This window comes from Hippopotamus amphibius, chromosome 1 (assembly GCF_030028045.1).
Source record: "Hippopotamus amphibius kiboko isolate mHipAmp2 chromosome 1, mHipAmp2.hap2, whole genome shotgun sequence".
NCBI lineage: Eukaryota > Metazoa > Chordata > Mammalia > Artiodactyla > Hippopotamidae > Hippopotamus > Hippopotamus amphibius.
The window spans coordinates 4,208,019-4,230,055 of NC_080186.1; the positions used below are offsets into that span (position 1 = coordinate 4,208,019).

A 22,037-nucleotide genomic window follows, 5' to 3' on the forward strand; every position below is an offset into this window, starting at 1 on the left:
GTCAAGTGTGGCATTTCTAAGGCAAACAGGCAATTCAGCCATCCAGAGCCTTGGGCCAGGCCTCTGCCCAGCTGGCAGAAGGCAGCCTGCCCCACACCTGTGGACCTCCAAGTGCACCTCCACCAGCCCTGTACACCACGGCCGCCTGTACTAGTGCCCCTGACCCTGGCTAGTTGGCTCTGGGGGCAGGCAGGAGATGAGCTTCTGACGGCCGCCTTGGGGAACCCCAGGGCCCAGGTACTTGGGGTCGGCGCGGCCATCTCTGGTTTCTCAGACCAAGGCTCTGGCCAGCCTGGGCCAGGCCATCTGCTCACCCCGCAGGGCAGGCCTCTGCATCACTCCCTGCCCAGGGTACCACGCATTGCCCTTGGGAAGTCGGCACAGGGCGTGGGGGGAGCTAGGGAGGCTGAGGCAGCCTCGGGATGGGGGTGGGGGGCCGAGGGGTGGAGCGGGGCTGCTGTGGGCTCCTGTGGCCTGTTCCCTCCCCCCCGTGCTCCCAGGCAGGAAATAACCCCGTCAGCCAAGACTGGGGCCCGAGACAGATTCCGAAGGTCTTGGCGGGCGTTTCTGCACATCTGGAGCTGCATGTCTCTCTCTCTCTCTCTTTCTCTCTCTCTCTCGGGGCCCAAGGGAGCCCTGTATGAGGCTGCAGCTGTTGGGGACCAGCCTGAGTCGAGAACGTTCTCCCAGGTGGTGGCGCCCAGCGGTGCTCAGTGGAGGGGCCTTTCTCAGCTGGGGGTGGGGGTGGGGGTGGGGGTGGGGGGCTGGAGTGGCCTTGGCAGCTCATCTGCCCTGAGGCTGCTGGAGCAGATGCACACACACAGCCACACATGTACACACACATTTGCACACGCACACACAGCCTCACCAACACCACTCACTCACACAAGGCCCCGCAGACCCCCCCACCCCACAAGCCTCAGTGGCTGAGGGTTTCCACGCCAGGCACAGGGGCCCTGGCATTTGCTGGGGAGGCGCCCTCCTGCAGAATCCCTGCCTCTTGCTGCGAGGTGTCAGCTGCCTCTCGTGAGCAGAAGCCGGGCCCAGGGCAGGCTGCCGCACGCCGAGCTGTGGTCCCGTCTGGCTGAGTCCGGCTCTTTCTGCCCATCTCCTCCCCGAGTCCTCACAAACACACCGCAGTCCCCATCGATGGGAAAGCCATGCACAGCTCAGAGCTGGCATCCTGCATAAGCCAGACCGGGCAAGTGGGGCACAGAGTAGGGCCCCAAAGCCAGGATACAGAACCAGGGCCTGGGGTGGGGTAGGGGCGGTGGGAAGGGAGGAAGGGTGCTCTCTCTCTGGCCAGCAAGCCGTCAGGCAAACACAAGTGGCCACTGTTGTGCCCGAGGTTCTAGGGTACAGGCAGGTACAGGCACCCAGAGGCGTGGGGGCGGAAGGGCGGCCCTGAAGAAGATGGGGGAGCCCATGGGAGCCCCTGGCCCCCAGGTCCCACACCCAGGGGAGAGCAGCCCCCCGAGACAAACGACCACCCAGACCGAGGTCCAGCCAAACAGGAGCTTTATTAGCAACGCTGGGCTCTACATACCGTCCAGTGTGCGCCGCAGTACTCCCCAGGGTTCCCTGGGAGCGCCCGGGGCGCCAGGACAACGCGGGGTAGCATTCACACCGCGATGATATAAATAAAGCTTTGGTGTATAGGTTTTCAGGAGAGGTTAACACAGGTTAACACGGTGAGACGAATACTGCACACAACACCAGCTGTCAACAAGAACTGGGATTTTGGCCAAGGGGTAACTTCTAAACGATGACATGCTGGGGGCTGCCCCAGGCCCCAGCGGCAGGAGGGGCCGTCTAGGGCTGAGGCTCTGCTTGGCCCTGCCGCTTCGCCTTCATCTGCAGGTACCGCCCTTTGCCTTCCTCAAAGCGCTTCTTCTCGTCCTCAGTCTCAGGCTGTGGAGGACACACAGAGAAGCAGGCAGGTTAGAGAACCTGTGCCCTCGGGCGCGGCCTGGGCCCTGCCCCCCTGAGGGCACAGAGAACCCGGCCCAGGCCCCATCGTCCTGACAGCCCACCTGAGCATCCCTCCCCGTCGGCATGCCGACATCGTGGCCACCCCACATCACCTTCCACAGCAGGCGGAATTCTGAGCCCAGTGCCGTTTTGGTAATGAACTTCAGCTGAAATGCAGTTGATAAGGAAACGCGGGAGGGGAGGCCTAAAGCAGAGCCGAGCCAGAGGAAGGAAAGGGGAGACCTTGCGTTTGTGCCACCCCCAGGGAATGCCAGCCGCTCTCGGTCTCTGCCCTGAAGAAAGTGGGGACAAACACCGAGCTGGCAGGGTGACCTTGAGAAGGCCACTTTACTGTACCAGGAGTGAGTGACCGTCTTGTGGGCAATGAGCCCTAGCCGGCACAGACGCCTAGGAGGTGGCACCTGGTGTCCTCACCTCTTCTCTGCTGTTTCCTTCCTTGAGCAACCTAAGAAGCCAGGTCCCCAAGTGACCACAGAGACTTGGCTAAGGGCCGGGTTTTCCCAGGACAGTCTTGGTGGCTGCCAACCCGGCATGACGTCCAACGGTGCCCCCTTTCACTCCTGAGAGTAGCCTGGCCTGGCTGCAAGTGGTGTGGCCCCCGGCCAGAGGTCACCGCAGCAGCATCAGGCGGTCACCTCCCAAGGCCCCGTCTGTCCCACAGCAAAGTTCTTTCTTGCCGCCCAGGGCCAGGGATTCGGGCTTAAAGAGCTGTGCTAATTCCTCTGGGATGACACTGCCTTGCGACACTTTGAGGGTGTCTGAAAGCCAAAGAAATGGGGCAGTTGCCCTTCATTCACAACGACACCAAGCCCCAGCTGCTATTTTTGGCCCAAGTGTTCTACAGACACATGGTACGCTGGCAGAAGAGAGAACGATCAGCCAGAGGATGGAGCGGCAGGTTATACCAAACACTTCCTCCCCTTCGGCCTTCTCAGAAATTGTTCTCTACACGTCACCAGGTGTAAACTGTCCAAACCTGCGGCCTGGAGCCAGTAGCACATTCGGCTATTTGAGGCACTAGGACCGTGCTCCTTATAGCGGCTTCAGTTCCCGTCTGAAGAGTCTCGGGGGACACACGGAAACGGTGGCTTTTCCAAGACACTTTATTGAAGGCCTGCTCTGGTTTCATCTCTGGCTGACTTTTTTTAAAATGAAATCTGAGGCTTTGCAATTCGACCTGAAACAGCCCGGGGAGATGAAAAGTTCTATCTCAGTTTCAGCAGGTAGCTCTGAGGGGCAAGACTCCTCGGGGCCCCAGGCACTCCAGCCCCTGCTGCTGAAGGCGCCCCACGAGGACAAGGCCACATCCTGCTGGGCGCAGCCCAAGCTTCTGCACACATTCAGGAAGGATTTGCTAGATGGGGGCTTCTCAAATGTTCGTGTATGCATGAATCACGTGAGGACCTTGTAAATGTGGATTCTGACCCAGTGGGTCTGGGGGTGGGGGCCTGAGGCTGTTTCTAACACATGTCCAGCTGCTGCAATGCTGCTGCCCGTGGAGCACTTGGGGTAGCGGCAGCCTGGCCCCTCCCCATCTCCATCCCTGTTCCAAATGGGGGTCAGCCAAAGTAGCCAAGAACGCAAGGTCAAGCCCAGCAGGCTAGGACAGTGGGGGCTTTTTCTCCCCCTCCCCTATATGGAACTTGCACGGCGTGGCTCAGGAGACCTGCAGCTCCCATCCATCTGCAGCCCGGAGGCAGACCCCTTCCTTAGGGGCAGGAGGGGCTGCAGCCAGGCTGCCCGCCCGCCTTGCAGAGGACCCCACTGTGGGCAGTGCATATGGGGTCCCAGAGCTGGAAACCGGGGAGTCGGGGCCTGATGGGGCTGGCTGAGGAAAGCTGGAGGAGGGCAGTGGGGGCGGGGTGAGGGGCTGGACCACATTCCAAGGTTCCTCCCAGCTCTAAAAACTTGTCCTTCTCTGCTTGGGGTTCCGGAGCAGACCCTCCTTCTAGCTGGTGGAGTTTCCCTCTTGGGCACAGGGGAAAGAAGGCAAGAGGCTTAGAAAGAAAAAGATTTCTCAGAAGCAAGAGAATGTGAGCCTGGCCTGGGCAAGGCCGCAGGACAGAGAGGCGGCAGCTACCAGGCCCCCTGCAGAGACCCTGCGAGCCAGGGCCTGCCTCACAGGAGGGGCTTCCTGCTTCTCCAGCCCATCCGTGTTCTTGGAAACGAGCAGATGTGGGATTCGGGTGAGAAACTGGTCCCCAAGTGCCTGGTCGCCAGCCTAGCTCCAGGGAGCAGAGACAGGACCAGAGTGGGTGGCACGTGGCCCAGGGGAGCTGCTGGCGAGAGCTCGGGGCCAGGGGCAGGAGGGCCAGCCCGGTTTGAATCTGGCTTCACTGCTCACCAGTCATAAGGCCTCCAGACTCCCCTACATTCCTCTTCTGTAAAAGGGGCCCGAGTTTACCCTACAGGGTTGCCGTAAGGACTCAAGTCCCCCTAGCTGTCCCTGTTCAAGACTAGTCATTCAAAGCCAACATGGAGAGAGAAGGAAGCCGGACATGAAAGCCCACCTCACGTGTGAGTCCAGTTACACAGACGTCCAAGACAGGCAACTCAATGGCAACACAGATCAGTGGTGCCAGGGGCTGGGGAGGGATGAAGGCCAGCAGGTGCCCGGTGTCTTTTAGAAATGTTCTAAGATTGATTGTGGTGATGGTTGTACACCTCTGTGAATACGCTAAAACACACTGGATTGTACATCTTAAATGGGGGAACTGTACAGCATGTAATCATATCTCAAAACCACCACAGAGGCGCGAGTGCCGTCCTAGTTTACAGAAAGTCAAAGGGAAGGTTCAGCGGGGTGGTGCCTGCCCCCAGATCCGGGCATGTGAGGGGCAGCTGGGTGGAGGTGATGCTCGCTGAATTAAATCAGGCACTTTCCCTGCCACGGCGCCCACACGCATACAGAGCACCCCCGGCGGGACCCCCGCCGCGGGACCCTCCTCGGGGAGCTGACCGGCTAGCTGACGACACACCCAGAAAGAGGCAGACAAGGCCCCACTAGCAAAGTGACAACGGCAGGGACCAGAGATGAAGGCAAGCAGAGCACGGTGGTCTCTGGCAGGTGCTGGGGAGGGCTCCTGGGGAGGCATGCGGGCGCCCAGCACACGGGAGTCTGGGTACCAACCCAGCAGGGGTCCAGAGGCAGAGCAAGCTGCCCAAGCGACACCTACACAGTGGCAGACCCTCAATTTGAGCTGCTGCCACCCTCCAGGCCAGCCTGTGCCGACGGGCTCTCGGGGTGAGCCTGTCGGTGGGCAACAGGGCATACGGTGCTACTCCAGTGTCACCCTGGTGAACACCCAGAAGGAGCCTGCAGCCCACCTGGGCCCACAGCAGCCCAGCCCCTGTGCCTCTTTGGCACCCAGGAGGTGACAAGCCCGGGGCAGGGGTGCATTCCAGTCCCAGCCTCCGCTCCAGCCTTGGAGCTACATGGGCACTAGAGGCGCAGCGTGGATGGGCGCTGTGCCTTTCCTGTCTGCCAGGTCCCAATGCTCCCGTAAACGGCAAGTGGGCCACACGTGGTTGCCCAGGCGCCCTCGGGCTCTACACACCTACACACACACACCCACACACACACGAGAATGCTGGCCCTCCCATCATGTTTGCGGGAAGTCAGACAGTGGGCCCACGACCCCCATGCTTTCCCCCCATGCTCTCGAGGACCCCCCCCTCTAGGTCACACACGGTGGGAGTGAGGGGTGCATGTCTGCGTGGGAGCGCAGCATCTAGCAGCCTGCGGAGGACCATGTTGGCTCCTCCCTGGGGCTGGTCTGGGGCCGTGGGCGAGGTGTCGGCTTCCAGGGTCGAGCCCGCACAGGGAGGGTGCCTCGCCCACCTCCCCTTGTCCCACCAGGCCCTGACGTGCTGCTGTGAGGAGCCTGGCCTTCCATCAGGTCACCCCAAGCAACTGCACCTCCTCACCCCCGCGGCAGCCGGCAGCCCGCGTGTCCAGAGCGTGTGCGCTAAAGGCCCTGGATGCTTCTCTCAGCCTATGACCTGAGGCGGGGCAGAGGCCGAGGTGCAGGCACAGGACAGCGCACGCTGCGGTGCCTGCTCAGTGGAGGGAGGGCCCGCGCCCGGCACGGCCTCAGGGCTGCTGCGCTGGGTCTCCCACGTCCAATATTCCGCAGCTAACGCACCGGCCAGGACCCGCCCTCGGACAGGCCGCACGCCGCCGGCTGCTGGCCGTGCAGGCTGCTGGCCGGCGGGAGCGCGCAGCCAAGCCACGCACGAGGCCCAGGGGGACGGAGCCAGCCGAGGGCTCGTCCCTCTCCTCGCCTCCGGGACGGCGGCCTGTGCTGCGTGCTCCGGGCTCTGGGGATTCGGGGCTGCCGCCCCAAACGCTGACAGCCCCTCACCCACCTGTCCTGGGCACACGTTCACAAACCACAGCGAGGCCCTGGCTGCCCCCCGGGGGGAACGGAGCCAGAGGCGAGCGGGGCAGCCTCTCCGCTCTCCGCGAGGCCGGGTCCCTGCCCTGCCGGCGGGTGGACGCTCAGCCTCCCCAGGGCCGCGAGCTCCGACCAACAGCTCTCCTGGCCGAGTGACTAAGAGAGGCCGCCACTTCTCTGCTGGGCACGGAGCTGACAGAACAAGACAGATGGCTCCCCGCACGCGGTCCCAGCCCACGGCCCAGCTGCTGCCTCCTCGCAGCCGTCTCCCTCCATCCGGCAAAGTAAATAAATACATAAGCTGTTGGCTGTTGCTGTTTTTGATGGAGGATTGGCGGTGATGGGGAGAAGGACAAAGCTCCTTGCTGGGAAATCACACTTCCTCAAGCACGGAGGCTGCTGGCGGGGGCAGCCCCTCCCCCAGCCCGGGGGGCCCTGCACACAAGAAAAAGGAGAGGAGATAGCAAAGGCGCTCGCGGGCAGCTCGGGCACGGTGACCCGGGTACCTGACCGTGGAAGGGACAGTGGAGGAGTGGCGAGGACCACAGGGTCGCAGGGACCTGCTGTGTGGCCTCAGGGGTGCTGCCCACCTCCCAGGGCCAGGGTCTCCCACCTGTGAAGCTGGGTCTCAGACAGCTGGCGTGCAGAAGGGTTCCTGCAGTGCTGGTGCAGGCCGCTGTCCGCGCACGGCAGGCACACTGGGTGTGCGCGTGCGTGTGCATGTGTGCGGGAGTATGCGCGTGAACTACTCCTGTCGGCATGAACGGCCTTAGAGGCCAAGTGCGCTCCTGTCTGCCGACCCACAGCCACTGCCCCGGGAGGAGGGCAGACGGCCCCGGGGGCTGCCTGAAGGCAGTTGGGCCTTTGGAACGTCACACGCAGCCCCGGGGACACGGGGGTGAGGGAGGGTCCCAGGGCCGGCCCGCCGGCTTACCCCCGCTCCCCGCCCCCCACTGGCTCCGGGCCTCTGCCGTGCGTCTTCTCCCCTCTTCCTGCTCTTCCTGCCAGCACCATCTTCTGGGCTCCCTTCCACTGGAGGGGAAGCCTGTGGCTTTCAGAGCCTAACAGTGCAAACCAAATGTTTTCCACTTTGCATTTTCTGTGCTTCAAGAACACACACTTGGAACTTGGCAGGGAGGGTAAGTGACGAAGTTCCACCCTCCGTGAAACCAAGAGCTTGTCCTTTTTGTAATTAATGAAAGTCTGGTGCGAAGAGGGCTTCCCGTGGTGATGCAACAACTTCCTGTGAGCCCGAGGGACACAGACCTTCTCCATTAGGGAGCCTGCAGCACAGCCTCTCCCGCCCTCCTAACGGGAGACGACAGGGATCTCGGGACGCGCATGCAGGCAGCTAAGGCATCTCATTCCTGGGCCCCTCGGCGCTGCGAGGCGAGGGGCGCTGTCCACGGTGGCGTCCAGGACCCCCCGCCCCGCAGGCCGCTACGTCCCCCAAGTGCAGCTCCACCCACAGACCCCGACCCCAGTGCGAGGGGGAGGGGGCTGGGCTGTGCACCCAGGACGCCCCTGTGCGGGGGCCCAGCTCCCAGGACTGCAGGCTGGGCTGCGGAACTCCTGCGCCGTCCCGGGGCCGGGTCTCACCACTATGGCCTGCAGGACACGCAGCCCCAAGTCTCCAATCATGGGACCACCGTGAACAGTCGTAAACACCTTGCCAGGGGCTCGCCTCACCCCACAGCACCAGCTTAGCCCCCCGAGACAACTGTCCTCCTCTGTGTCATGAAATTCCCCGGCGGAAGGGCCAAAAAGAGGCTGCAGGAGAGGCAGGGAGCTCAGGCGCTGCCTGGGAAAACGCAGCAAAGGGTGCCAGTGCCTGTCAGGCAAGGGGGCCCAGGCCCCACTCACCAGTGCTGGCCCCTGTACCGGGCGCGTGGACACGGCTGTCCCCACCAGAGGACAGCTATGAGGGCCCTTCCCCCGGGCCGTCCCAGGCCAGCAGCTGCGTTCTCCCTGAGAGCCCCTGGCCCCACGTGTGCTCACTCGTGTTGTGCCAGCATCTTCCCCGCTGCCTGTCCGAGGCCAGCACTGTGCTGGCCTGTGGACAGGCAGCATTTGCGTGAACGCACCAGCAAACCAATGAAGATCGAAGCAAGGAGGCCTTAACTCCAAACCGATGTGACTTTGTGGTAAAGGTTCAGAACCAATGGTTCTGCTCACTGGACACATTCGGGGTCTCCAGCACACCTAGGGGTGGACGACCCCCCCCCATGAAGCATCTCTTCTCCTGCTGGCAGGGCCGGCAAGCTGTCCTCTGGTTCCGTGTGCGCAGGCGTGGAGAGATCCTTCTGTACCCTTCCTACCACTGCGGGGGCTCTGGGGTCTGAAACAGACCCTGCATCTCTGAGCACGGGGTCCAGGGGTGGCCCTGGCCCTGGTCCTGGAAAGCGTTTGCCAGGGGACTCCACGCCGCCTCACAGGGGAAGCGAGGCTGCCGAGACGCCACGGCTCTCACAGGGGGCGGCCTGTGGTCCGCCCCAGGACGCACCAGGTGTGAGCTCAGCCTCCCAGAAGATCCTCTTGGGTCCTGTGGCCGTGGCCTTCGTCTTCACAGTCCTCTCCCCAGCCCCGAAGTCACCTTCCAAGGTGGCCACAGTGAATCAGGGATGCCCCGACTCTAGCTGGGATTCTCCTCTTGGCGCCACGCCCTCTGACCACGGGCCTCTCCTGCTGCAGCTGCGTTCCCGGCACCGTGTGGGATCAGGCCTAACAGTGCCCCTGAGAGCCTGCCTCCAGCGTCCACCTTCTACAGAAACCAAAACAGCCAGGGGTCACCTGTGTGTGCAGCACCGAAGCAACAGGACGCTGACATTCCAGAGGTAGAACCCCCCCAGCTAGCGAGAAAAAGCGTGTCCTCGGTGCCCCAGGCCCTCTTTTGGAGAGCTGCCTGTTGGACGTGAACTGAGTGCTCTCCTGAGCACTGCCGTTACACCAAAGAGGCCGGCCCGGAGCCGTCAGGGACAGAGGATCTTCAGAAGACACGTGCAGACTGGACGGGTTAAGACGGTCAGAGGAAGAGTCTGAGCTCATGACAGAGCGGGGATGAGAGCCAGGCGGGTGCGGGCCACACAGGCCACTAGAAGTTCCAACACCACCGATTCAGGGCACAGGAGCAGCTTCAGGATTCTAGCATTTTCCTGTGACAAGGCAGACATCTCGCCAAGCATCCAAGGCCAAGGGAGAGAGCACAGGGTCAGGAAGCGTCGTGGACACTCGCGCCCCCAACTCACTCCTGTGGACGCGCAGCAAGGGCACAGCCTCCCTCACTGACGTGGCTCCCCGGACCCTCCCAGGAACAGACGTGTCGGCCCTGCCGTGCTCCAGCACGTCTAGTTTCCTAAGTTAGGGAGCAATTAGAAATCATTCCAGCGCACCGAGTGTCCGGGACAGAGGCGTCTCCCCAAGCCATGGGGCCATCTGGGGCCCCCAGCCCAACACAAGCCCCAAGGGGGGACCCTCCTCCCTCGCCTGGGGCTGGGCCGTGTGCTCCTCTTGCCACGCCGGGCTGTGAAGGGCAGGCCCGGCCACGGTCGGGGCAGGTGGCCGCTGCCGCTGCTGCTGGTGCTTCGTCGCAAGGAACGGACCCTCGGGAGCCCCCCAGGCCCCTTCCTGTCCAGGCTCGGGTCCTGGGAGCGGGAAGCCGACCACTGCCGACAGCCTTGGCCCCGGGCTTCCTCTTCCGTGCAAAGGAGCGAGGAGCCCTCTGGCTGGATCACGGAGACGGTGCAGAGACCGCAGAGCGCACCCGCCGGCCCGGGGTGGCTCCAGTGGAGAAACTGAGGCTCAGAGACGGGAAGGGCCACACGGCCACGGGCTTCAGGGTCTGCTGTCGACTCCGCGGCAGAGGCCCTGCCCAGCGCTGTCCCCGTGGCCTGTCTGTGGGCGCAGACGACTCACGCGCACACCCAGCGGGGAGGCAGGTCGGCACCTGGGAACGCTCGGCTCCCCCACCGGACCCTCGTCGCTGTGGGCGCCGGGGACACCCGCTCCGCCAGCCCCTCCCAGGAGACAGGCAGTGGCCCCGGCAGGCACCGGGGCCTTGGGAGTGGGCACGCAGGAAACCTGGTGGTGACTGGCCCTCGAGGGTGCCCTGAGGTCCAGGCGCGATGTCCGGTGCAGGCACTTCCGGCTGAGAGGCACCCGCTTCGCCGTGTTCTTGGGGCTGCACCGGCTGTGGGCCGGCCTCACCGTACAAGAGGGAAGGCCGGCTGCCTCCCGGGTTCCTCACTGCCCCCACGTTCATCCCGACTCGTTGCTTCAGCGGGTCACGACGGAGGCCCTGGGTCCAGGCCGCTGTGCTCTGCGCACCAGCCGTCCGTGGTGGACCGGGAGGCAAGGGTCTACAAGCAGCGGCCAAGACCCCCGCGCCACAGGCCCTCTGTGGTTGGGGTTTTCTGGGAGCCAAGCAAACTGGCTTCAAAAGACCCTGCTTTGCTGCCCCCGTGTGACATGGCCGTGTCACTCGGCTTGCCAGGGAAAACATTCCTTTTCCAAATGACCCGTGAACGTGCTCTCTCAAAACCCGCATCACCTAAGTGCTTGGGACGCGGTCCAGGAGTCGCGGGCGTGGCCTCTCCCTGTGCGAGTCTCCCGGGGCTTTGGGGGCTGCAGCACCCACGTCTGAACCAGAGAATGGAGGCTGGCCTTGCGCCCAGGACGGGTTCGCCCCGGCTTCAACACAAGGTCCATTTGGTTCTCACGTTTCTGGACACTGAAAAGGCTTCCCACACCCAGGCAGGACCGTCACCCATACGAGGTGCTGGGGCTCGTCCAGAGCCGGGTCCCAGGAAGCCACCTCGGTGGTTTCCCCCACGTCCCTCTGCACAGGCCACCTCTCCAGCTCTGTCCCCCACCCCCGAGGGCAGAGGGCGCGGTCACAGGGAGGCCTCTAGAGGCCCTGGGCCCGCCTGGCTCCTTGCCCCACGTTTGCCTCTTCTAACTCAGCCCGGAAGGGCCAGCAGCTGCCGGGCGCGGTGCAGCAGCCCTCCCCAGCATAAAATATTCATCAAGAAACACTCCAGCCTCCCTGCTGCCTTCCGTGTCAGCCGGGCCCTGGGGACGGGAGCTAAAAATAGGCAGGAGGAGAAGTGCTGACAGTGGGGGTGGGGCGGGCTGAGCCCCCATGCGGGCGCACGTGGGCTGAGAGGCAGACAACGCGGTGTCGGTGGTTCCCAAGTGGGCACCGTGGAGGCCAGGCTGGAGGCTGGAGGCGGTCTCTGCCCCCCCCCCCCGAGGCTGTTTTTATCCACATCGGTGGGCCCCAGGACATCTCAGTGAAGAATCAAAGCCCATCTTTAATGAGCAAGAATCGCCTGAATCGACATGCAGCCGGCCAGCGGGAAGATGCGGCCGTCACCAGCTGCCAGCCCCTCAAACCTGGGAATTCGGTTACCCTCCTGTCCCATTCCTTCAAGCAGATGACTTCCCCCCAACCCCCTGCAGTCCTTCCTGTGCCCCAGCACCTCCTCCTACACCGATACCCCCACCCCCAGGTCCCTCGGCTTCTGGAAAGGGCACAGGCAGCCCCCCGGTACACAGACCAGTCCAGCCCCACAAGAGCTTCCCAGCTCCGGGAAGGTCACAGGCTCTCCTACAAAGGGGGTCACCATAGAGACTGGACCCTGGGGCCCGAGGCCCTCCTCCCAGAGCCCAGACTGCCACCCCTCCACCCTGGCTGTGGCATTGGTCTCCCCAGCAGGCTGAGCTTGCGGTGCGGGCAGGGCGGGTGGGGCAGCCGTAGAGCCTTCAATGAAGCCCGAGGCAGCTCCAGGGCTCTGGGCGGGCACACCCTACAGCCGGCTACGGCCGCGATGCAGACCTTGCCGGGACGCCCTATCCACCTGCATTTACTCTGTGGGAGCCTTTTCAAAACGAAGATGGTCCCGACTCCTTGGCTGTCCTTGGTCTCAGGGCCATTCGGGGAGTCCTGCAGGCCCCATTCTCCCTTAGCCGACGGTAGAGGAAAGGGCCCGGCCGGCTGGAAGACTGGTCCTGGGCCAGGCCTGTCCTCTAGCAGCTGGGGGCCTCAGATGTGTCCCTGCCCCTCCTCTCCCGTTACAAGCAGCTGGCTCCACCCCAGCCCTCTCAGTTCCCGGCTCCTTTTGCCCTCTCTCCTCCCAACTCCAGGCCTGTTTCCAGGCAACGGGAAAGAGTGCTGGGTGATGGAGAGGGGGTGGAGGTAGAGGTGAGGGAAGGTCATCAAAGGAGGAAACATCTGAGAAAGAGCTGGCATCGTGCCAACCTGAGGGAAGGTGTCCAGGCAGAGGAATGGCAAGTGCAAAGGCCCTGAGGCCGGACTGAGTTTGGGATCTGAGGCACAGAGGAGGCCGGCTTGGCGGGACCCCGCACCAGGGCTCAGAGGAGATGCTGAGCAGTTCAGGCGGGAGAGGCAGCCAAGGCAATTCTGTTCTGACCAACTTGCCGGGACACGGCGCAGCGTCAGGGCGAGGGCAACAGGAGTGCGGGAGGGTGGGGGCTGAGTGGGAGAGAGGAGCCAGCCCGCTTCCCAGGCTCACCAGTAGGGGACACACCAGCAGGAGTGGGGTTTCCAGGGGCAGGCGGCTGGGAGACAAGGGTTCAGTTCGGAATGTTATGTTTACTGCCTGCTGAGACCCTGCGGACAGAGGCAGCGGTGGCAGCCCGTGTGGAAGTAACCAGGGGCCTGGGGCCTGGGCCCAACCACCAAGGAGGGCAGGGTGCAGGTCAGGACCTGTCAGAGCCCCGTGTTTATGGGACCACAGGGTCACTGTGTGGACACTCCGAGTCCCTCTCAGTGAGTCGTGCCAAAGCCGGGGACAGACCAGTGAGATAAGGATGGAGCGTGTCCTTGGATCTGGCCACCCGGCTGGAGCCCGGAGGCTGCGGAGGCGGGAGGACAGAGGTCAAGGACTCTTCTGTGTGTGGCAGGAATTCAGCCTCCAGGACGGAGACGTTGGGGGCAGCCACGCTGACAGGTGTCCCCAAGGGGCCCTGAGACAACACGCAGAGACGGGACAAGGTCCGGGGAGAACGAGGGTGAGCCTGCACGGGGGACCGAGAGCAGCAGACACGGTCCCCAGAGGAAGTGGTCCAAGACCCAGGGACACGTGGCTGTGAAGGTCAAGGCGGGAGGAGGACAGGCCTGTGGACAGAGGTCAGGGGCTGCGTGCGCATTAGCTGCGGGGCCGAGGCAGGGTGGAAGCCACCCCACTGAGCCATCGGGTGTGGGGGTGGGGGGGGCCAGGAGGCGGGGCGGGGCACGCAGGCGCGTCCTTGTGCCCCGGTGAGGGGGGTGCCCCATCGCGGGGGCGGTGGTGGGAGATGGGGGGCGGAGCCAGGCTCTGCCAGGGATGTCGCCACAAGCGACGCGAGGCCAGGGGCTGCGGGGCTGGGGACTCGGGAGGAAGAGACGAGGCTGACGGACCCGCCCCGCCCCCGGCCCCAGCAGTCTGGGTCGTACGGGGGGTGCAGAGCCTGCCTGAGGGCAGCACCCACCGCAGCTCCCCTCCTCCCTGCAGCATGGTGGACTCCCATCCTTCAAGGCCAGGTCACTAACCCTCCCCTGTGCAGCCTCCCTCCCTGCCCGACCGCCTGATTCCTCACTGGAGCCCCAGGGAGGGACCCAACGCCGGCAAAGAGCGAGTGGAGGGGGGGGCCCCGCGGAGGACGGGGAAGGGACAGGAGAGGGCCCAGTGGGCAGCCGAGGCTCCTCTGGCCACGTCAGGAGCCTTGATGAGGCTGGACGGTTCCCCCACCAAACCCAGGCGCTGCCCCCGTGGGCCTGTGAGGCCCCAGAGAGGAGGAGTTGGGGCTGGCGACTAGCATCTTCACGGAGGGGCCTCAGCTGCTACCAAGACGCAACGCGCCCGGTGGGCCAGGCGGCCTCCGCAGCCACAGGGAAAGCGTGCGGGGGCCTGGGGAGGAAATGATCTTAAATGCAGCATGTTTATCGTTGCAGAGGTTTTCAGTACACGCTCTTCTCCGGGAGGCGCAGGAACTGCGTGGGGAGCAGATGCTGTGGGGGCGGAGGGGGGCTCAAGAGGCGCTTCTGGAAACAGGGTCCAGACTGGCAGGGGGCCCGTGTCCCCTGCCAGCTGCTTCCACAACAGCACCAGGCGCTTGAGACCCTAACCACACCCCCCGCCCTCCACCCCATCCAGGCTCCTCTGCCCAGCGCTGCCCACCCCCACCACCGCCCAGGGTTCCAGCTCCCGCCTGGCCCCCTAGCGACAGACGCAGAGTCCGGCTCCGGACGAACCAGGAGCAGCCTGAACAGAGGCTCTCTCCACACCCAGGCTCCCACGGACCAGCTGTGTGACCTTCCCCAAGTGCTCAGCCCGGCTGGGCTGAGGCTGGCCAAGAGACGCGGGCAGAGGACCCAGAGCTGGCGGGCACTGACCCTGACTGGCATCGGTAACGAATGTGTGAGGCTACAAAGCTGTCCTGAGCTTCAAGGGGAATCTGGAAACATCTTTCGTTCACTCATCCACTCATTCATTCAACACACAACTACCCAGTGCCCCTGCGCCCGGCGTCCTCACCCCCCCACCCCGCCCCACCCCGTCCCTGGCTGCCTCGGGCTTCCTGGCCCCCAGGCTCCCCCAAGGCCAGCACACACCAAGCTGTTGGGATTCCAGGTCCTGGGACTCCCCAGTGCGGCCCCCTGCCCCACTGGCCTTCCTGGGGGCCTCCTGCCCACTCCCCGGGCACCACGTCACACCCGCCCCAGGGAGAGGCCACCGGCCCAGCGGGCTCCCCCTGCTCCCCCAAGCACCTGCACCGCCTGTGTCTCCTCCCGGGCGTGGCTGCAGGCCTTGCCCACGGCAGGGTCCACGCATCTTCCCCAGCACACCCACTAAGCGACAAGCCTGTTCCAGCCCCAGCGACCCACGAGGGAGCACCTGTGCTCCGGTCTCCGTGAGGCTCCATCCACTGGGGGAGGGACAGTCGGCACGTGACCAGCACCCCCAGGCTGGGGACGAGGCCAGCCCGCGGGTGGGGGCCGGGGAGGCTCCTCCGAGGAGGTGATGTCGGGCTCACGTTGGGGCGACGAGGACTCAGCCCTGCAGGTGCCAGGAGCCTGCGTGGGGGCCACGGCAGCTCCAGGAGGGGCACGCGCAGGCTGGGGCGGCGCGGGGCACACGGACCCTCGGGGCACGAGCCGCGGGAACTTGGATTTTACTGTAAATGCACCAGGACCGGAAGTTTCAGCAGGGAAGTGACAAGATGTGAACAGCTGAGAAGATCACCTCCACGCTGTGAAGCACGGAGCGTGCGTGTACGTGTGTGTGCACGTGTGTGAGCATGAGGGATGGAGGGACCGGGGACCTGCGTCAGGAGAGGGGCGGTGCCCCGGGACCGGGCAGGGGTGGGCGTGAGGGGGCGGGAGCCCCAAAGCCTCCTGAGATTGTGGCCTTGAGCACCGGGGCCTGCGGGTGCCAGGAGCTGAGATGGGGGCTGGGGAGGCAAGGGGGAGGGAAGTCCTTACACGTACAGTGAATCCAACCTTCTCTTCTCCAAATTAAGAAAATGCTAGTGGCATCCGGCCCGCCGCCCCCCCACCCGCTCCAAGAGCGGCCTCTTGGGTTGTGGAGCCCAGGACAGTGGCCGAGCAGACCCTGCTGGTGGCTAAGGCCCTCCAGGATCCGTGCCTGGGCCAGAGACCCGCAGCTCTGCTCATGGAGGCAGCTGCCTGCCTGCCACCTCTCTCTGCACACCCAGGGCAGAGGCTGCCCAGCTGGGGGGCCGGGGCAGGCCAAGGCCACGAGGCCCAGACACCCAGCTCTGAGGTGCAGGGGCCCGGCCTCGCCCCATCACGCAGGACTTGCGGCTGCGGGCTTCGCGAGAGCTCACTTGTGGGAGGGTCCCCAGGGTCCCCGCCCCCACCCGAGCCCTGGTACACGGCATCGGGACCGCCAGGCGGCACGCGTATCCACAGCAAGGAGCACGTTAAGGGGTGCCTCTCACCCTGGCTGTCCGGCGGCTCCCCCGCCGTCCACGGGGACAGGGCCGCAGGTCTGACCTGCACGGCAGCCAAGGTCGCTGCCCGTCTGGGCTGAGCGGGGCCCCGCTGCCCAGGATGGACTCGTGTAAGCCGGTTTCTCCCGGGAGCCCAGCGAGCTGGGGGGCCGGCCGGAGGGGCCACTCACCACGAGCTGCGGCACAGGCAGAGACTTGCCCTCTTGGCTCAGGGACACGTAGGTGAAGAAGGCACTGGCGGCCCGGTAGCGCTTCTGGTAGCTGCCCACCACGGGGTCGGCGTCCACCAAGACCTCGATCTCCATGGACTTATTGCTGGTGAAGCTCATGCGCCCAGAGATGGTGATGACACAGCCTGCGGAGCAGAGACAGCGGGTCAGGGAGGCCTCCACCCGGGGGCTGGGCGGCCGGGTCAGGCCAGGCGGAGAGGGCGCGGAAACCGGCGCAACTGCGGACGCCGGAAGACACTTGGTCAGACAGCACCGACCGCCGCGCTCCGTGCCAGGACGTCACACGACAGCACATCGGGGCCCCGAGGGTCCGCCTCTCTAGTTCGTGAGGGGCGTGTCCTTCACTTAGAGCCCAAGGGATCTTGGTGGCCACCCAAGCGTGGGTCTGCACCCCCGGGAGAGGCTGCGTCTACTGGAAGGATGCTTCCAGCCACTCCCGCCCCTCGGGGCCGGCCCCCAACTCGCTTTCAGGGCCCTGCGCGGGTTAGCAGCCACAGGGCTGCCAGCCAGGCTGCCCTGAGCACCTCTAGAGAGGCTTCCTCCAGCGACCCACCGCCCCACCCCAGCTCCCCCTCCAGCATTCCCAGTGCTGGTCTGACGGCAGCAGCGCGTGCGCAGCCAGGCCAAGCTGCCCCACTGACCGTGGTCCCGAGTGCCCCTGGAGCCCCTGTCCCCCTACCCCCTGTCCAGGCGGGACTGCGTCCAGCCTGCCCACTTGACCGGCGCTCTCCTCCGAGCTGTGGGTCGGCCCCCTGACGACACCCCGAGGCCCTGTCCGTGGCTACTGTCCCGGGTGCTCCCCGCTCCCCACACCAGCAGGCTCCCCTGTAGGCAGTCACACGCTCCCGCAGCACTGTCCTGGGGGCCCCACCCTCCCTCCGCCCCAGCCCAGCCTCTCCGCACTCCCCACACTCCTGGGTCCTGAACATCTATGCTAGAGCATCTCTTCTGCCCCTGCTCCCGGTCCCGGGCTCCCCGCGACCACTGGCCTTGCCCTCCAGTCGCTCGACTTCATCTCACGAAGCTCAGCTTTTCTCCTAGAATCGGTACAAGCTGCCTCACAGGGTAACTATGGGGCTGGTGTGAAATGAGCCAGGAGGCGCGCAGTGCGGTCATCGCCGCCACCGACGGCGTTGTTCTGCTGATCCTCGGGGCTTTCCGCTGACACGCAGTCAGGACCACCACCCCAAACACAGCTGGGTTCTGGGCTCAGCTCAAGGAAACTCCTGTCCAGGTCTGACCAGTGCTGACTGCAGGGACCTGTTAACACCGCAGGAACCCCACTGTCCCAGCTCCATGGAGACAGGCCCCCACGAAACATGTTTAGAGACCAGGAAGACAGACATGTCGGGGCAGCGGGGGGCTGTTAGGGGTGAGCGTGTGGGCGGCCAGAAGCGGGGGCGGTTATTCATGTTATAAACACGGGAGGCTCCACGCCACATTCACCCCATACTTACAGGGAGCTCTCCGTGTCGCATGCGGCTGTTTCTGGGGGGAAGGAAGGCCACGGGGTCAGTGACGCGCAAAGCAGCTGGGCCCACCCTGGGGACGGCCCCCACGTGGCCCCCATGCGCTGCTTCCAGGGGAGCAGGAAGGGGAGGTGGGCATCCCTGAGGGTGTCCCGGTGTCCCTGCCTGTCCCCATCAAGCTGCCAGCACCCTCTCACCCACAACCACACAGAGGACTCGCGGTCCACGAGCCGAGAGGCGGGGCACGCTCCCCCACCCTGAAACCCGCCAGAACTCCCCGGCCGAGGGGCAGGGCTACAGGGACATTTCAACAACAACCGTCTGTTCAAAGAACAGATGGAAACACACCCCTCCTCTGTCTCCTGCATAACCCCCCAACCACGCGCGCAGCTGATCACATTTCATTTCGGGTAGAAATCCGAAGAAACGTCTCGTCAAAAATGACTTCAAACAACGAAGCAGGTGGATCACGAGTGCTGGACACACGAGGACACTGTCTCGTGCCACTCGTGGTAAGAGACACAACGGCCACTTCCTAAAAGTCGGGAAAACTTCAATCATAGCCAGAACACCAGCCTCCTCACTGCTCAGACCGCAACATGGTTATTTGCTCGAGCCACGGGCTCTGTTTACCACCGGGGTGTCGGGGCCGGTGCGGGGAGGGAGGCCAGGAGGGGACCACCCAGCTCCCCGCCGCGTCTCTGAAGCAGGGACAGGTCAGCCCTGACACAGCCAGGCAGTCCCCACGAGTGTCTCCACCAGAGGCAGGCTCTCTGGGCCGGGAGCAGCCCCTCAGGCCACTGTGCCCTGCAGAGGAGCCCTGGGGTGCTCGGGCTCTGGGGTCCCACGAGTCTGGGCCTGAACATGGGCAGGGGGCAAGCCAGGAACCTGCTGTGCCTCAGTTTCCCCGTCTGCAAACGGGCGCAGGAGCGGCCGTGTCTCGGGGAGGTCATTCCTGCGTATTAGTTTGCGTGGACAGAAGCCCAGGACAGTCATTTCTCGTGGGGTCTGAGAGCCCATCTGCAACGGCCCTCAGGGAAAGGCGTCTCACACCCAAGGGGAGAGCGCGCCCGCATGACGCTCTGCTGTGTCTGCAGGGTGGAGAGAAAGGCCCAGCGAGCTGATAATAAGGAGTGACGTTTACAACCGGCCACCCCTTCCTCTTTCGTTTCTGCGGCAGCACGTTCACACGGGCCAGAAGCTGCTTCCGACGCTGTCGACACAGAGAAGATGGGCGACGCCTTGGTGGGGGGCGCCAGCCCTTCAGCTGGCGGAGGATATGGTGACGGACCCCTGCCCTCCTCCCTGGGTCCCAGGACATGAGCAGCTGTGCAGGTCGGACTCTGAGATGGGACCGCATCCGCGGCCGGGACCGCATCCATGGCCGGCCCCGCAGGGGAACAAGGCGCAGGCCGCAGCTCAGCACCCCTGGCGCCTGCGCCCACCCGAGAGGCGGGGACCGGCTGTGCTCACGGGGACCCCGTTCCAGCACAGACGCCGAGGGGCGGGCGTGACCCTGCGCCTCCGCCCTCACCCCCAAGAGCCAAGCAGCCCCGTGTTCTTCTGGGTTTTCCGCCAGCGTGCTGTCCGCAGGGCTGCCAGGGTGAGACGCAGGGCGGGGAGCGAGCTCAGAAGCGGGCTGGAGCCCCACCTGCCTTCTGTGTCAGCTGGGATTTAACTGCCTTGGCAGGCGGAAGGCCTCTGGAGGGCCCCCCAAAACATCCACGTCCTAAACCCAGAACCCGTGAAAGTGTTACCTCACACGCACGGGGACGTCACAGATGTGATGAGGTTACGCATCTTGAGGTGGGAGCTTATTAGCCTGGGTCACCAGGCAGGCCCAAAGGTCATCACAGTGGTCCTCACAAGAGGACCGGGGGGTGGGCAGGAGGAGAGAGTGAGGAGCCGTGACAATGGACGCAGGGTCAGAGAGAGGCTGTGCTGCCGGCTCTGAGGACGGACGACGGGCCACAAGCCAGCGAATGCAGGCGCCTCTGGAGGAGTGAAAAGGCAAGAAACAGATGCTCTCCTGGAGCCTCCAGAAGGAACGCAGCCCTCTTGACCACGGAATGCACTTTCCATTTTATTTACTTTTAATTATAATAGAAGCAGCCACGTGTGGCTACTGACTGCTGTGGGGGGCGGCCCTGGTGGGCTCCTGCAGGCAACTGTGATGTAACCAGAGTGCAAGGCTGCCGGGAGCAGAGGCCGAGCTGTCTGCCTCTTGACGGTCCGAATTCAGCGGAAAAAGGGGTCCCTGGGCTGAGACTGATGGGCAGGACATGAACAGAACGGGGCCTTCCTTGGGCTGGACGCCTCTGACTGCGAGAACCCTCAGCCCTGTTTCAAGCTGCCTGAGGAAGCCAGGAATTTCATATACAGCTGCGGGGGGAACGGCAGCGGCTCTGGCAGTCCAGTGCGAGGGTCCAAGACGGACGGCGCGGGGCTGAAGCTCCACCCGCCGAGGCTGCCGACCCCGGGCCCCCGCAGCAGACGCCGTGTGGGTCAGGCCCGGCTGGTGGAGGGAAGGCACCAGGGCGTGGGGCTGAGAGCGCTGGCCCTGGAGCCGGCTGTGCGGCCTCCCTGCCAGGCTCCAGCACGGACCAGCCCTGCGGCCGTGGGCAGTTTCCTCAACCCCTCCACAGGCAGTTTCCAGAACGAAAAAACGGAGGTAACAAGAGCGCCTGTCCCACTGGGCGGGGGCAAATCGTACACGGCCGCAGGTGAGGGGTACTTGTATAAAGCACCTTCAGCACCATGCCTGGCACTCGAAAGTGAGCACCGTTGGCCAGAGTTAAACAGACGGCTCGCCTGCAGCGAGCAGGGCTGTGAGTCACAGCTGATCTCTGCCTCTAAATCACGCTCGAGCTGCCTGCGCACCACAAGCCAGGAGGGCTGGTGGGTGCCCCACTGACTCCCTCAGCGCACGGGGCCTCTTCCAGGGAAGACTTCAGCAAGATGACAGGGATTTGGAAAAGAAAACAGAATGATAAAACACTGCTCTTGCCAAGGCCATGTTGCCAAGTATTGCAAACTTTAAGAACAGCTCAGCGTTTAAGCTCCAGAGAGCCGGGCCACTGAACATCCTTAAGAAAAGCATGCAATCAGTAAAGTGACTTCCATATTTCTGACGTGACACACCCAAAGCATCTTCTAGAGACACCTCACTTTCCACTCTGATAGTCTGGGGAGATCACGTCTCCCAAGAGAACGTCAGCTTCCGGTTTTCCTACCCAAGGCCCCCAAAACCACTATATCAAAGGCAACTATTTTCCTCTTTCCACTTTTCTTAGTAGTTTAGCATCTCAACTAAAAAAAAAAAACTCAGAAATGAAGTAAGTGAAAGTAAGTCCAGGTCTTTGGGCTTCCCCAGCTTGCCCTGAGTGATGTGGCAGCCCCATTACAAGACGGGCGACTGGGGTCCCCCACGCCCTGCCCCGGCGCTGGCCCCCCACCCAGCACATGGTGCTCAGAACACCGCTGGCAGCAGCCCAGGGAGGCAGGTGGCCTCACGCCATTATCTATCTTCTGACGGGTCACAGGGTCTGTGACTTGGAATCCCACACGATTCCAGATCGTGGTCAAAGGGCCCCTCCTTCACCTTGACTGCCTGGCTTGAGTTGGATTCTATGCACAACCACTGAGGTCCCTGAACCTGCCAGCCCCTGGCAGGAAGGGGGGTGAGCCCTAGCGGGCCTTCAGTGCTGGCGGACGGGCTGGGCTGAACCTGGTGTCATGGGCAGAAGGACAGGTCACTGGCACTAAAGATTGAGAATGTGGGCTGGGGGCGGGGGGCGGAGAGGATGCAAGAGAGGCGGGCCTGCCGTGGTCCACGCCAGCAGTGACAGCATCCTAGAAGAATCTGGTTGGTAACAGCAAACCTGCCACCCTGTGAGAGAGCACTGTCCCTGCGCCTGCAAGCTGCCCCCGCTGTGTCGTAAGTGTGGGTGCAGTGAGCCCCCCTCTCTGCATACACC

At 64.0% G+C, this 22,037-nt stretch overlaps 1 protein-coding gene across 1 annotated transcript in view; it reads right to left on the reverse strand.

Moving 5' to 3' along the window:
* Nucleotides 1-1,501: 1,501 nt before the first annotated feature.
* The window catches only part of ACOT7 (acyl-CoA thioesterase 7), an 88,445-nt gene continuing 67,909 nt past the window's right edge, over nucleotides 1,502-22,037 (reverse strand). Inside the window, 2 exon segments of the mRNA XM_057745609.1 lie at nucleotides 1,502-1,911; nucleotides 16,532-16,716. Of these exon segments, the coding sequence (XP_057601592.1) occupies nucleotides 1,813-1,911; nucleotides 16,532-16,716 (284 nt within the window). The 3' untranslated portion in view covers nucleotides 1,502-1,812.